The sequence below is a fragment of the Lonchura striata genome, chromosome 26, assembly GCF_046129695.1.
Source record: "Lonchura striata isolate bLonStr1 chromosome 26, bLonStr1.mat, whole genome shotgun sequence".
Taxonomy (NCBI): domain Eukaryota; kingdom Metazoa; phylum Chordata; class Aves; order Passeriformes; family Estrildidae; genus Lonchura; species Lonchura striata.
Window position 1 is genome coordinate 3,416,472 of NC_134628.1, and position 16,898 is coordinate 3,433,369.

At 47.9% G+C, this 16,898-nt stretch overlaps 1 protein-coding gene across 1 annotated transcript in view; it reads right to left on the reverse strand.

Moving 5' to 3' along the window:
* Nucleotides 1-16,898, reverse strand: part of CSMD2 (CUB and Sushi multiple domains 2) — a 283,577-nt gene that overhangs the window by 248,488 nt on the left and 18,191 nt on the right. The window contains exon 3 of the mRNA XM_077788452.1: nt 7,377-7,593. Coding sequence (XP_077644578.1) covers nt 7,377-7,593 — 217 coding nt within the window. The remainder of the gene's footprint in view (nt 1-7,376; nt 7,594-16,898) is intronic.

Below are 16,898 nucleotides of genomic sequence, written 5' to 3' on the forward strand. Positions count from 1 at the left end.
GCAAATCTGAGCTGACATTCTGAGTAAACAAAGACAAGTTTGGATACAGCCCAAGCACGGCTCAGCAGCTTCAATTCAGAACTTGGCAGATTTGGGTTATTTCTGTCTTTCTTAAAAAAAAAAAAAAAAAAAAAAAAAAAGGGAAAAAAGGCAAAAAGGCAAAAAGAAAAAGTCACCAGGGGTGTGAAATTGAATAAATGGGAAAAATAAGTTCTTGGAACCCCCTGGAAATCACGCAGGGTTTGTTTATTGCTAAACACAGGGCAAGTGGGGAACAAGGAGCAAGTGGAGGTGTTGGGAAGAGCCAGGGCTCCCAGCAGAGCAGGAGTCCAGTGTCCTCCAGCCTGCAGAACAGGCAGAAACGTCTGACACAGCGTGAAAGGCAGGATGGAGGAGCTGCCAGGCCAGCAGCTCTCTGGCATTCCGGGATGATGTCCTCTTACAGCTGGGAAAGCTGATAAGGGATTTGCCCAGGGAGCTGAGCAGCTCTGGGCTCTGGGCAGGATTGATCCCTGCTCCTGGGAGGGATCTGCCCTTGCCCCGCTGCCCAGCCCACGCTGGCACCAAACCCCACGGAGGGCAGTGCCACCACCCTGCTCGCTGACCCCCAGGGACACTGGTTTTGAAGGTTTGGCTCTGGATTAAGTCAAGAGACTTTTAGGACAGCAGGGCCAGACTGGAGCCACCTCCTCATCACAGAGCAAGTGGCACCAACCAAGAGCCAAGCACCAGAAATTCCCCGTGCTCCTCATCCTCCTCACCCAGCCCTGCTCCCTCCCAGAGCAATCTAAAATTGTGAAGCACCAAGCCAGGGCCATGGGTTGGTTCAATCTCCCTCCTTCCTCTGCTAAAATAAAAAACTGATCTCATTCCCCCTGACCCCAAAAAACTCCCCACTGGGGCTGGAATTGGGAACTCCCTACTGGGGCTGGAATTGTCAGGAATTGTCAGGAATTGCTCAGGAACGAAGGCAGCTGAATCTGAACTGAGCAACTCGAGGTGGCTGTGACTGTGTCACTTAAACAACAGGAAAAAAAGATGATAAAAAGACGATGATTAACTTGATCTAGAGCTCCAGAGAACATCTGGTATGGGAATCCAGAGCATCCCTCTGGCTGCCCTGGCAGGTCTGGGACCCTGGCAGGGGTCAGGAACCCCCCTGGACAGAGCCCCCAGAGACACTGGCTGTGATCTCTGTCCATGGAAAAGAGTTTCCAATCTCACAGGATCAATTACCAGCTCTGAGTGTTTGATATAAGTCATAATTAAGTGTGGCACAGTGCAAAAGTCAAATTTAGGATTCTAGATGAGGGGTCCAAAGGGGACAAGATGGAGGAAATTGGGTGTGCCTTGTCCTTTTTCTCCTTCTTCATGCCCTCCATGTCTCACTGTGGTGTTGGCATTTTTCTGTTGGTTCAGGCTGGGGACACACTGTCCAACGTAGGTGACAGATATTGGCACGTTCTTGTAAATCCAGCCCAGGGAGTTTCTGGTATTGAATGTTTGTCACATCCCACTGAGGGCGGAGCCCCACACGCTGCCCTGCAGGACAGAGCTGGGCAGGGCAGCAGAACATGTGAGAGATAAACAGAATAAACAACCTGGAAACCAGCACAGACCAATTCTGGCTCCTTCTTTGGCAGCAGGGCTGACAGACAGAGACATTTTACAATCTCGGGATCATCAATAGCACAGATTCCAACAATCTGGAATTTTGTTCATTTTGCTGTCAGAGGTCCCAGCAGAGTCCCAGGAGCTCCTGCTGCTGCCCCAGCCAGGCCAGGGCACACCCCAGCCATGTCCTGCAGGCACAGGAGGCTTTAAACAATTCCATCTCTTTGGGAATGGAGGATGAAGGACACCATGATCCTCCCCAGAATTTCCGTGCACCACTTCATCTTCCCCTCAAAAACCCCTGCCTCACTCACCAACAGCACCAAGGGCTCACAGCTCCATCAAAAGCTGATCCAGGGCAGAGTCTTAATTAAAATCCAGTAGATGCTGCCTAATTACAGGAAATCTTTCCACACTTAATCCACTTCACATAGCTCAATTTAAAGCAAGACTCACAAAATCCCAGGACCTTCAATCTCATCCCATTCCACCCCTGCCATGGGGCACCTTCCACTACCCCACACTGCTCCAAGCTGCCTTTGGACACTTCCAGGGCTGGAGTTTGTCAGGCTTTGTTGGGAGACTGTCCCTATAAAAGTGGCTAATCAGCACTTTGAGGGAAAATAAAAACCATTTTGGGGGAGAAAATATTATTTGAGTAATAATATAATTATAAATATAATATTATAATGAATAGTGCAATAATTATTCTTTATAAATATTATTGTTAATAATAATATTTCAGTAATAATAATGATTATAGTTTGAGTAACACCCTCAGAGACCCTGCCTGTGTGTCTCACCTCACACCTGGAGGTGTGAGCAGGTCCTTTAACCCCTAAACTAGGACAAAACTGCTCCATCCCCATCCCTGAAGAGGCTGCCAAAATATCCCTGCCAAGCCTCCTCCTGAGCCTACACCATTCCCCACGGTGCCAGGGAAAAGCTCCCACTCTGATTGAATCAGCTGCTTTTATCACTCCTCCTGATGCACCCTCTGCTAATAAATATGGAAAACGGGATGGAAATTGCAGAGCTGCAGTTGCATTAACTCCATTACCTCTCCCAGACTTTCAGCTCCAGTTTCATCATGACCCTGCAGACGGAGTTTAAACACTCAGCACTTCCTCAGAAGAAAGCAGCCACACTGCTGAAGGGTCCTGGAGCTGCTGGGGCAGCTCAAACACGGCTCTTCCCAGAGAGAAAAACACAAACAAAGCGCATTTTATCCTACGAAGCAGAGAACATAAATTTAAGCGGGGTTTTGTCGGGTTTCTTTTCCCATGGAGTTAATGGGAAGTGACAAAAGGCTTCGCTGAGAGGGAGAAGGAGGTAGGGCTCGGATGTTTGCTAAAGGTGACAAAGGATTTAGCTGGCCCTCTGCTTTATTTATCCTTCTCCTTAGCAAAAAGAACTGTATCACCTTGGCCACATGAGGCAGTGGCAAAGGAATATGTCCCTGGACCAGAGGTGACAACACAAACCCCTCACACAAGCTCTGTGAGTTCCTAGCCGACAAATGCTGTTTTTCCAGGAATTTCTTGACCAGGACAAAACTCCAGGATTTTTTCTTCACCAGGACTGAACCCCAGGATGTTGTTTCACCCCAAATTTGCATCTCTGCAAGCCACAGGAACACCGGGGGAGCTCTCTGCTCCCTTCGTCCCTTCCTCTCCCTCCTCCCTTTTGCTGTTTTTAATATCAAAAGCTTTGTGCTCTTGATTGGTAATTAAGTACAAGTCACCCGGGCTGCTTTTTCAAAGAGTAATTAAAAGGTTATCAAGAGAAACATGGAAGGTGCAGGTAATTCCTGCTGCAGCTGTAATTAGGGCCAGCGCAGAGATAACTCTGCTCTTATCACAAGGATCGCATCGCTTCCCAGTTCAAAGCAAATACTTCAACTTTCAGTCAATTAAATACGGCCCAGGATGCGCTCCTGAATTGCTCACGCAGCAGATTGATGGCAATCCTTCTCCTCACTCTTCAGCCACTTGTCAGGGAAGAAGGATGAGGATCTGGAAGCGACTTGAGGAGACGCTGCGAGATGTGGGACGTGAGCTGCAAGGGAAGCAGGGCCCGGTGCCAGCAGCAGGATTTGTGTGCTTTGCACAGAACCCCGCTGCAGGAACGACTGCAAACGTTCCCCCAGAGCCTGCACACTCTGCAGGCACGGGAATTCCTGCAAAACCCTCCTCAGAAGGGGCAGGTTCCTCCCAGATGCGTCAATAAATTGGAATTTGTTCTTCCTCCCAGCGATGCCCGTGGAAACGCGACGAGGCTGTGGGAGTTGTCTTCCTCTGGATGCACAGCCTCAAACATTTTCTCAAGCAAATAAACTCAGCATCACTGAAATGTTTTGTTTGAACAGGGAAGAGGCCAGAGAACAACACAATTCCCTGCCCACAACAGGTGGGAAGGGAAGCCCAAGGGTTGGAAGAGCCTGAGAAACCCCAGCATTGCTCAGCACATTTACAAGTGAGGAGTCTCTGCTGGTACAGACATCTAATTTTCTGTCCCCTGGGCTTTTATGAACATCTCTGGAAGGAAAAAAAAATAAAATCTGATTTTCGAAGTTGACCACTTCCATTTGGAGTGTAAATTCAGCAGGTCTCACTGGGAAAACAGAATTAGGGAGCTACAATGACTGACTCACAGGGAGACTGTAAATGTGTTTTCCCTGGATCTGAGTCCGAGCCTGAAGCTTCCAATCAAGGAATTTGCAAGTGATTTAAGATTCTCATGTGAAAAGGGTCCTGCAAATTACTGGCAGATGAAAAAGCTGGGGGAAGCCACGTGGTTCTGTCTTTGCCCTCTCTGGGGATGTCATGGAACAAGAGTCTGACACAGAGGAGCAGAGTCTCTCCCACGTCCCACAGCAATCTCAGAACCATAAATATCCCCAAGAATTCAAACTGTAGTCAGGTCTCTGCTGAGTTTCTGAGCCCAGCACAGTGGGAATCAGGAAGGGAACCTGATTGGAGCGACCTCGGAACAATGACACAATCACGAGGCACAACGGGAGCTGGGCAAAGACTGTTCTGGAAAATCTGCAGGGCTCCACACGACTCCCGGATCCCACAGCAGCTGGGAACTTGAAGGAAGAGGATTTGGGAAAGTCTGGCCTGGTGTAATGAGCTCAAAACAAGGGGAAGTCCTGGACAGGAACCAAATCTTGATGTCCCTCACCAAACTCTGCAGCCACCACAGCTCTCAGGTTTCACAGAAAATTCCCCCACAGTGGTTCCTGCTGAAAGCCAGGAGCTGGGAAAATTCCAGTGGATGAGGAGGAATGGGTTCCAACTGAAAAAAGGGAAGTTTAGGTTATATACGTGGAAAAAATCCTTCCCTGTGAGGGTGGGGAGGCCTGGCCCAGGTTGCCCACAGAAGCTGTGGCTGCTCCATCCCTGAAGTGTCCAAGGAGCAACCTTGGATAGTGGAAGCTGTCCCTGTCCATGGCAGAGGATGGAATGAGATGGAATTGAAGTTTCCAACCCAACCCATTCCAGGAATCTAAAAACCCGATGATTTGAGAGAAGCTGAAATAGCAAAGACTTGGAAATGAGCTCTGATTTTAGCAAACAAAGCAAAGTCATGGCACTGAGAGATGACAACAGCCCTGGATGTCTAAATTAAGGCACTGAAACCCATTTAATATTCACGTCCTCATCACAAACACGCAACGCAAATTCCCTAATATCCAGTAAAGCTGTTTATTAGCAAATGCCTCATTGGATTAGGGCTGCTCTTATTCTATTAGGGAACCTTCACACCACATTAAATTGCAAGACAAGAGGGTGTTTGCCAGCACATGGTGAACACAACATTAACCCCTTCCCAGGAAGTCCTGGAGTGGTCTGGGTTGGGAAGGACCTCAAATGCATCAGGGATGCTCAAAAATGCAAGTTTGGGAGGGGAAGAAGCAAAGAAATCCAGTTGTCCCTTCTTTTCCCCTTGCTCACAGCTCATTTTGGGTGAGCTCTGATGAGTGACATGTGGCCATCCATCTTCAGGGCTGCGCCTCGGTGATGGATGGAGAACATTTGGAGAACAGGCAGGGAAAAAAAAGCCAAACTAATGGCCATGAGAAAGAGAAAAAAGGGAGAAAGAGGGAGAAAACAGATGTAACCCAGTGTTAGGCAACAGTTTAATGAGGTGAGATTGATGTACCAAAAATAATCCCAGGGGTCTTCCGAGGTGGGAGGGGCCCACAAGGATCAGGGGATCCCCCAACAATCCCACCCTGTGCATCAGAGCCTTGCCCAAACACTGAAACTGGTGAACAAGGAGTTGAAACAGCCCAAAGGAGCCAAGCCCAGGTTTAAAGTTATTAATCCAGAAATGTCCAAGGGTAGAAAGCTGATGGCCACCATGCAGGAGTTCATCTTTTACTTTGCTAAGCCCTCCCTAAGTGCTTTCAGACCTCTAGAAATTCCCCTTTATTTCCCTTTCCTGCCCTAAATGCACTCCATTTCCTGAGCTCGGAGATGGAGCTCAGGAATCCACACAATCCCATGTGGATTTTGCTGCTGGTTCCATCCCCAGCTCCTCCCCAGCCCAACCTGAACTTCACCAGAGAGGCAGAGGGGGAACCTTTTCTGCCTCCTCACCTTGCCCCAGCGCAGGGCCACAGATCCCCAGGGCAGAGCCCCAGCTCACACCTGGGAGGTTCCTTTCTGCTCCTTTTATTTACAACCAGAATATTCTTGTGAGTATCTCAGAGCAGCGTTAACTTCTCACCACACAAAGTTTCCTGAGCTGGATTTTACCCCCAGTTTTCCACCTTTCCATTATCCCCAAAGCAAAGCACTGAACCTCCTGATTAAACACCGAGGTCCCATAATTAAAAGTGATTCTCAAGCACGGTTGCCAAATGAGGAGATGATTTATTTGCATAACTGAAATAATCTACATAAAGAGCTGATTTCCACCAGGGTGCAGCTCAGATGTTCCTCTCGGGTCAGACAAGGCACTGAGGTCAATGGATTTGTCCTGAACTCGAGTGCTTTGAAGGAAAATCCATTTCCAGGGCTCCAGCATTCTTGCCAGGGATTCAGAGCCTGGATGCTGCCACTGCTCCATGGGTTTTTGAATGCATCACTGTCAGGCTGGAGCTGCCACCAACACCTCCAGTCGTGTCCCAGTCCCTCAGCTGAGAGGGCTGAGATCACGACTGCTCCACAGCTGACACCTCACAGAGCATCTGCTGCCACAGCAACACATCAAAATCAGCCTCCCACTAAACTTTTTTAACACTGAAAGCCTCACTGGAGAAGCCATGGGGAGTTTTCCTACTAAAACTGGGTTACTGGACACTTCTTCCCCCTGGAGATCCAACAGATGTGAGGGAATGCAGCCCCGTCCAGCTGCTGGATGGACTGGGAGCTAAGGAACAGCCCAGATTTTGGGGGAAAACCCACAAAGCCTTTGGCAGAGCTACCACTGAACCCCACAGTCCATCCTCCCACTCCGGGAGTCTCGTTGGGACTGAGGGAAGCTCTCTGCACATTAGCTCTGCTTCCCTCCTGCTCCATTTCCTAATTAACTCCTCTGGATGTCTGCGATGAGTCTTGATAAATCATTACTGTCAGGCGTTCAGAGAAACATTTCAAGGCTTATCAGAGCTAAGAAATCAAAACAACTGTAAGAATTGCTCATGGAGAAACACTCCCAGTTTATTGCAGCAGAAACATCCAAGGCCAGATTTAATCCCAGCTGCAGGAAGGGGAACATGTTTATAAACATCACTGTAATGAGCACTGTACCTCGTTCTCAGATTCCCCTGCTGAGGCAGCCCATCGTAGATGGATAATACATCAAAATCTTCCTCTAATGCAAAGGACTGGAAAACAAGCTGTATCCTGTTCTGCTCCTCAGCAGTGATTGTCCACGTGCAGTTTGCATAATTGGGGTATCCATAGGGAAAGCCTGGGCTCTGGATTGTCCCGTTTGGGCCCTGCAATGTGTGACTGCAGTTCTGGGCTGGCAAGAGAAAAGACAAAAGAGCACAAAGTCAGAGGGTGTCAGGTGAACGCTGAATGTCCTCACCATTCCAACAGAGCACACAGGGCTCATCCCACCAGGTTTCTGTGCCCCAGGAAACAGAGGAAAGTAAAATCTGAGGATGAAGTTTTGGCCTCCTCACTGCAGGGATGTGGAGCCCAAGCTCCCGTTCACATCCTGGGCTCTGCTCCCAGCAGCTGTGAGCACAGCTGGATTCACAGCTGTGGCCCTGGGGACAGCTCCTTCCTCAGGCACCCTTCCCCAGCCCACCACAAAACCCAGTGTTCTCCCATCACATTCCCATTTTTGGGATTGCCCCCTGCCAGGTGCCAGGCCCTGCTGGGTCACAGGACAGCACAGGCACAATGCCAGAGCTGGTTGTCTCCTTCTCCCCAATTCCAGGCACAATGCCAGAGCTGGTTGTCTCCTTCTCCCCAGTTCCAGGGACAATGCCAGAGCTGGTTGTCTCCTTCTCCCCAATTCCAGGGACAATGCCAGAGCTGGCTGTCTCCTGGACATGAAGCAGAAGAAGGGTTGAGTGTGCAGGCAGTGCCACATGGAGGGATGCTTTCTCCTCATCCTGAGAAAGCAGAAGGGACCCCACAGAGCATGGAGCTGAGCCACCACGAGCAGCCTGGCTGGCCAAAATCACCCATAAACCTGTTCTGACTCCAAGAAGAGCAGGACCTAGTGCAAGGCTTGACCAAACAAACCATCCTGTAAGGTGCCCTCCAAGCCTGACTGTGCCATTCACATTCTCTGGACAGACAGACAGAATTCTGTCCCTCAGGAGAAGCACAGGGAGGAGAAGAGAAAACAATCTTTATCTGCTCCTTTGTTCTCCCCATGTGCAATGTGGTGTGGAGATTGTTCACCTGCAGGGATGGCTGGGGTGGATTCTGGTGAAGTTGTTTGGGGTCAGTGACCAATGGATCCAGCTGGGTTGGACTCTCAGCAGAGTCACGAGTTTGTTAAAGTTAAATAAGGAAGTAAAAAGTATGGATGTAAAATAAAATAATCTCTCTTTAAATAGTATATTAATGTAATATAGTAAAGTTTTAATAAAGGTGTCCTTCAACCTTCTAACTAAAACCAAACATCATCATTTCTTCCCCGAGTCAGGGTCGCCTTTTTTACTATACCTGATCATTTAATAATTCTGGGAATGGCTCACTGGAGCAAAGGACAGCAGCAGCAGCACTCACACCCCTGTTGGACCTGGTGAAATCACCAGCCAGACCCTCCTCGGGGGCTGCTGGCTCCTCTCAGCCAGTTCTGAAAGGTCTGTGCTCCTCACTCTGCCCCAGCACACAGAACATCTCAATCAGTACCTCTGAGGAGAGAACAAAACCTCCTCCTGTAACACCAGTGAAACACCCAAAAACCTCCCTGGAATCCACTTCCCCTGCCCAAGGCAGTACTGGGAACACTGCATCCCAAAGGCAGAGACCCACCATGTACACTTAAGAGGATTTATGAGATTTTCTTCTCTCTGGGGACACAGGTACAAGAATGTGTTTTGGGAACAGCCTAAATGACAAATTCCCTCCAGCCTTTTGCTCTCCCTTCACTGCTGCTGTGCCTGGATGTCTTTGGAGGCACAAAGAATTCACTGCAAACTGCTGTGAATTCTCCCTGCTTTAGTGGAAGAATTCCTCCACAAAAAGCCAAATTCCAGACAACTGGAAGGGTCGATCTCGTGGTCCAAAAGCTGAGATTCACCTTTATCCTCTGAGCTGCTGCTTTTCCCACCCATGCTGGATTGTTTACCCTGCTGATGGGGACAACAGAGGCTTTCAAGTCGAACTGCATCAGAGTAAAAATTACTTCTTTGATTTCTCCTTGCTTTTTTTTTTTTCCCTTTTTTTTTTTCTCAAAGGCAGCAAAGGCATTTGCACTTCTGAGTGCCAATAAGCTACAGGTACAGAACTGCAGAGTGGTGCTCATTAAAGGCAATTATAATTAGATTGACCTACTTTGGGTGCAACAAACGCTCGGTGGAACTTCTCCCCGCAAGACGGAGTTCGCCGTTTCATGAATCTAAGACAGCCCATCCTATTTACTACCCAGGGAATCTTTTTGTAGCACATTCATTGGATCAATGAGAGGCAGGACAGCCCCACAATCCACCAGGGATTAAAGTGAGGGAGGCACAGGATTCCTGGGCTGGAGTATTTTGCATTTCTGTAGCAGCTGGCTTTTTGTCACTACATAAGAGACGAATCCGCCTCCCTCCTCCACTTGGGCTCCACTTGTTTTGGGGAGTTCACTGGAAAAGACATTTGCTCAGTGCCAGAAATCTGCACAGGAGTGGGAATATTCCTGTGATCACAGAGGAGTAAAGTGAAGCCCAGTTTGGTTTAACAACCAAAGGTCCACGAGCTCTGTTCTCCAATTCCGCCGAATCCTCTCTCCACCCTCAGCGACGCTCAATAAGCAGCAGGGGGATATTGAACTGTCCCTCCTGCTCCTTTTTAATTTAATCAGAAGTTCATCAGAACAATCTAAGGCAAATGGGAAATTAAAGAGGCTGTATCTCTCCATTTCCTCGTGGTAAAAGGCTGCACAAAGCTCAGGAAATAAATTCAAGGTCAGAGCCACCATGTTCCAAACACTTCCAAGGTCATATGGAAGCTCCAAAACCCAAAAACCTCAGCCCATCCTTCCCCAGCCAGTGCCACAAATGGACATAAATCTATCTGAAAGAACAAATAAATAATAGAAAAATAAGACAGAGTTTTATGATGTATCCAATCAATCTACTGAAATATTTGCATGTTCACGATGTTGACCCAGAAGTGCTCTGGGCACAGATAAAAGAAAATTGCTTATTGCAAACAAAGCACAGCTTTGCAAAAGCTGCCAAACTGGGCAGTAATATATTCTGTAATAGCTGTAATAGCAGAGAACTTCATTTATATTGGACATTGCTGGAAAAAGTCATCAGGCACGGAAAGAAATCCGGGAAGCTGAGGGAATTTATGTGTTCTATCATTTGCTTCCAGGTCTGAGCTAGTTCAGCTCATCCTTGACTGACAAAACCTTATCTGAAATTCAAAATTTCTCCTGTGAAGATTGCAGAAACAATTCCCTTTATCCCTTTGGCCCAGGAGCACAAATAAGTAGAAAGATATGAAAGGGCAGCGCCGGTGCCTCGCTGGGAAGTTCCAGGTGGATTTGGGGTCGACAGAGGACAATTCTCCCAAAATTTCTGGCACATTCTTCCCATCCCAGAGTCTGACAGGAGGCACCTTCAATTCCTCACCCAGAGATTGTCAGCGTTCAGGAGCACACAGAATCACTGAATGTGATTCTATGCAGGTGCTTTTATTGAGAGCTCTGGGAATTGGGGTACAAACCCAAATCTGACTCTGACACGGCTTTCGAGCTGAACGTATTTTATATTCTATCGTTACATAACTTACATATTCATTATTAAACATACATTGTTCTATCGTATACATCGACATGAGTTTCTTGTGATCTTTCTTAGTCCCCTGACCACAGTTTCTCATGATTATTCTTATGATTAAACAGTAATTATATTTAATTACTAAACAATCGTCCCATCTAACAATTCTATCATTTATCATGTACAGGTGCAGTTCTAGCAAGCACAAGCTCTTAATGTGCTGAGGGTGTTTATTTTTCCAGGGCCTACTAAGCTTATTTTTCCTGTTAACCCTAAATCCCCATGATTTAAAAACCCTTTTACTATCAAGATGAGAATGCTGCATCATCCCCCCAGCTCAGGTGTGTTCCTGTGGATACTGCAGCTCCTCCTCTCTCCTCCGTGGGCTGAATTCCGGGGGTGGGACCCCCTGAGCTCATCACAGGGATGGCTTTGTGGGCATTTGTCCCATTTGTGACGGAGGGAAAACAGAGCTGAGGCCAGGCTGGGCTCTGCCAGCACCTCCTCTTAATTCTGGAGAGTGGTTTGTTGGGAGTGGGTCCCTGAAAGGAATCCATCAGCGCTGCTTACTGCAGGAACCTCAGACAAGGACAAGGAATCATTTAGGATTGTCACAGCATCGTTTAGGCTGGAAGAGACCTCCAAAACCGTTGAATCCTTTAAGGAAACCCGCAACACTTTGGGAAAACATCTTTATCTGGGACACCACCAATGGTAATTCACTGATGGTGACTCAGTTATTCCATTTTTTCACACATTGGTTTAACCAAGTCTCCACTCCCAGGAGTTCTTTTGTGCAACAGGCACCCCTTGAGCAATCCCCAGACTAACTGGCCTCACCCTGGGCTCCTCACCAGGGAAATGATGGAATATTTTTTTACTCTGCTCTACTCTCACAGAAGAACTGCAGCCCTGAACCATGAGCTGCCCACAGCAGTTTGTAACACCCACTTTAATCCACACAGTACAAAACTTAACGTGACCAGACACTGCAGTGAAAAATGAATATCACCTGAGCAGAGGAAAGCTCCAAACCCCCCAGGCTTCGCTGTGGGGCTGCCATGAAGAGAAAGGAAGGGTGGCAGGAGCAGGAACCACATCCTTGTGCTCCAAACCAGAGTTCTTTTGACAGGACAAGCTCCAGGAGTGGAGGCAGAGGCTCGGGGGAGGTTCATTTCCACTGTAAATCCAAAATCATCTCGACACACGAGCCAGGACCATTCTGGTGCCAGTCACTGCACATTTAGAGGGGCCCTAAAGCAGCAGGGCTGGCTGTCCTCAGTGTCAGAGGTGACAGTCGCTGCACACTGACCAATGCCAGCAGGTTATGTGCAGGTAAAACAGGAGATTCAGCCATGGAAGAGCACTCACAGCAGCAGGATTTTGTTATTCCCGTCAAACAAGCAACACTTCAGGGCAGGAATGAGCTGCCCTGGCTGCTGCTCCCTCCCGCCCCTGCCTGACAGGGAATTCCAGCAGCTCCAGACTGAGATAAACCTGAGCATTCAAAGTGTGTCACTACAAACCTGCCCGCTCTGCCAGGAGGTAAACAACAATAGCAAACAAAGGCGTTCTCTGACGTGACAAGTGCAAAGAAACCAGTAGGAAAAAATCATCTTCCACCTACTTGCAATCCCTTCAACTTCAATCCCAGGCCAGATCCAGGGGGTGTAAACCAAGGAAGAATTGTAGCTGTTGGTTTACACCATGTTATTATCCAAGCAATCCTTGAGAGAGAGAGAGACTGAATTTATCTCTGAAGTGCTTCCTGAAATACAAGTCGCTGCACTTTGTTCCTCAGCAGAAACAAAATCTAATTTAGCAAACGCTGATGCATGGTCACTGCACAATTCAGTGGGAACAAATATCAAATCATGCACAGTGCCTTGCTCTCAGCAGCATCATTTATGGAGCATCCATGGCTGCCTCCTCCCTAATGCAGCAGTTTGGGGTTTTGCCATTTGCTGTAGTTACTGTTACTCACACAGAAATGCAGTTATTCCATGTTGTTCTACAGCCCATTCCACAAACGCAGGCACATAAAAAACCTTTCCCCAGGAAGGTTGAAATGCACAGGCAAACACTGAAACACCGGGGGCAAACCCTGCAGCACCTCCAAGGTTTGCTCACCTCCCATCAGAGCTCTCCAAACCCACAGACGACAATTCCTTCTTGCTGTTTGCACCCTTTAAATAGAAAAAAAACATTCCTGTGCCCATTGTTTAGTGCTGTGCATCATTTATCAGGCACTAAATATGCCTCCTTACATGCTGATTAAAGCTGATCACAACCAGGGAGTAGTTTACTCCCAGCCCTGCTCTGACTCTGCTCACCCAATTTCAGTGAGTAACAGGGGAAGCCCCTCCACACTTGATCAATGCCAGCCTTGCTGCCCTCAGGATTCACCTTCCCCGAGCTGGAGCTTCACCTCCAGTCTCCTATCAAAGCCTGCTGGGTAATAAATAATGCAGAGTCATTCCATTAACTATAACTTAATCAAAAGCCTCGTGGATCCAAGAGCATCATCAAGGGGATGATTTCCATCTCAGACAGCCTGAGCCCGCTTCCCTGGGAGCACGGGGAGTGATGAGGGGGCAATGCAAGGGCACAAAAAGTGCATTTGAGCTGAATTTCAGCTCCTGCCAGCACTGCCAAGCCCAGAAGAATCCAAAGCCCCAGCTCAGCTCAAGTGAGGACATCCAGCTTTGCACAACTGTGGCAGGGACATCCTTCTTTCTTTCAGGATTTTTCATAGAGGAGCACAGAGGAAAGAAAGAGAAAACAATTTCTATTTCCGCTCCTTGTTTTTCCCATGTGGAATGTGTCTGAAGAATTGTTTACCTGGGGTGTTGCTTGGTTGGATTCTGGTGAGGATTGTTTGAGCCTGATGGCAAATCCAACCCACTTGTGGTTGGACAGAGAGAGTCACGAGTTGTGAGTTAGATATGGGAGTTAGAAAAAGTAGATTTGTAGTTTTAGTAGCTCCTTTAAATCATATATTAATGCATTATAGTGTAGTTATAATAAAGAAATCATTCAACCTGCTAAACTGGAGTCAGACATCATCATCTCTTCCCACTGGGTTCGCCTGCATTTACAATACCCAACTCCACAAATCCCTCCACTCCGGTTCTGTGCCCTCCTCTCCAGTCCAGGAGCCCTCAGTGTCCCCTGCCACCACTTTGTCCCTCCTAGTGCTGCCCAGGCTGCTCTTGCAGAGCTCCCACACCCCCTGAGCTTTCTGCAGGCACGGCAAAGCAGCCGATCCCTCTGTGCTGCCCTGGCTCCTCGCTGGACCCCATCGAGCCACGTGTGTGCCTGTGCTGTGACAAAAGTGACTTTATTTCAGCACGACATTCGTTCTGCCAGGCCCACTGATCTCCACAGGGCCTCAAGGCACCTTGGCTGAAGGAGTTCAGACATTCAGAGCCCAAAAACCCCAAGCAAACAAAAAACCTGAACGCCCCAGGAAGAAACCCATGCTTTAAACACTTTAAAAATCAAATTAAGCAGCGCCAGCTGGTAAGACTTTAAACACAATCCCAGGTTTCTGCCCTCTCCGCTTCTCAGCAAATCCATTTCTTGCTACAGATGTTCCACATTTCAAGTGTGGCCCCTGTGGCACTGCAGCAGCTTCAGGTCCAGGTGAAATCCTGCAGCTGTGTCACGGGAGCTGCTCACATCCACAAAATTCACCCCGAGCACAGGCTGGGCTGGAAAACTCCTGGAAAACCTTCCAGGGTTTCGCTGCTTTGTGCAGGGCAGGGGCAGGAGGCTGCTGGGGGCGTTGAAGGGAGCCTGAGGGTCAGGGAATGGAGCAGCAGCGGGATGGTTCATCCCAAAATTACAATTCCAGAGGCAGCCGGGGCCGCGGCATCGCCGCTGGGGCTCTGACGTGCCCAGGCTCAGTTGCTAAGCACAGGCACACAGCGAGCAGCTCCAGCTCCTCCTGACAGGGCTTGGGAGAGGAAAAGCAGAGGGAGAAACCCCTCCAGGGTTTATAAATACACTGTATATAATATAGTGTATTTCTAATATAAAACAGAATGTAATGTAATTTCTAATATCAGTGACAGAGCCTGGCGATTTTTGGTGCAGGAAACCTCCAAATTGGTGAAATATCAACCTGGTGAACCAAACCCACTCCACACACAAACCTGCTGTTGTGAAGTCAAGGGTTATTTCCTTCCCTTCCTTCACAACATTCCTGCCCCTGGATTTCAGCAGCTCCAGCTGCTTGGGGCTTCCTGCTGAAGCCCTGGAGGTGGTGTGGAAGAAGCAGCAGGAGACACAAGGAAAGAACTGCACTCCCAAATGTCTGGATGAAGGATAAAAAGGATATTCCCATAAAATTTCACTCTCCCTCTGAATTAATCTTGGATTTTCCAAATAATGTGGGAGATGAGCATCCCTGAGGAGAACTCATCAAATACCTGGATTATAAATTGTTGGAAAGCACTGGAAAAGCTGCCCAGGGCAGTGTGGAGTTCTCATTCCTGGGAATATCTAAAAAACATGGATGTGGCTCTTCAGGACTGTTGGACTGATGATTTTCAAGATCTTTTTCCAAGCAGAACACTTCCATGATCCTGTGGGAATATCCTTTATCCAGACACCGAGCCCAGAACAATCATTCCTCTCCACCAGCCTTAAACACCCAATTTAAACCTGAATTTGAGCCTGAATTTGAGCCTAAATTCGGCCCAGGGCAGCTCAGCAACAGAGCTGAGCCTGACAGGAGTGTTTTAAGCCAAGCCAGAGGCTGCAGGGGTGTCCAGGACACCGGAGCAGAGCAGCTCATCCCTGTGCTTGGAATCACGGATTTTATCAAGATGCCAAAATCAACCACCCCCAAGATGTGCAGGAAGCTTCCTAAATAGCAACAGTGGAAATGCAGGAGAAATCCACAGTTTGGGGCCATTTCTTTCCAAACCAACGTTTATTGTTTAAAGTTTCTCCCCATTCTGTTTTACCTGGCCTGGATGGATTTAGAGAGGATAATTTGATATTTAGAGAGGATAATTTGATCCCCTTCCTGTTTTCCAGGCCAAGCAAGCACTGTGCTCCCCCTCCTCTAGGATACGCCTCTGATCATCCTCGGAATTCTCATCCCACCTGGAATTCTTCTGTGCCAAGGACACCAAACCACCTCAGTCATTCCTACAAAGGTTCTTCAACACCTCATGGAAACTTCTACCACCTTTTGCTCATCTCTGCTGGAAAACCCTTTGGAGTTGCCTACACACACATTTTCATGATTCATAATCCAGAAAATCATAATCCAGAGGATTCTGATTATAATAATAATAATCAGGATTTTTTCTGCTTTTGGATGTTTCAGATTTTGGATTTTTTCAGATTTTGGATTTTTTCTGCTTTTGGATTTTTCAGCTCTTCAGCTCTTGGGTTCCACGAAGAGCTGTTTCAAACTCTGTGACTTTCACATTCCAAACAAACCTGAACAAATGGGTTTTCCCAATCCTCCCACACTTCCAGCAGCCACTGATTAACCACTTAAAGCAATTTCCTGCAGAACCTCCACAGCTGCCCAATCCCTGCTGGAATAGGAATCCTGGGCACACCAACCATCACCTGGAATAATTTGCTCAGCTCCAGGAAGTTATCCCAATATTCAGCCAGAAAAACCTCTCCTCCAGGGATGTCATTTCCTCCCTTCAAACCTTTCCCTTTCAGAGTTGTCTCTTAATCCGTTCTGGCTGCTCCCTCAGCTCCTCCACTCCTCTCCACAGCCATTGTCAGCAGAATGATAAAACCCAGGCACTTATGGAAATATTTCCATCTCCAGGGCACTCCACAGGCAAAAAGCAATTAATGCAGATTTTGGGGTGAGGAACAGCACTGGGAATTCCCA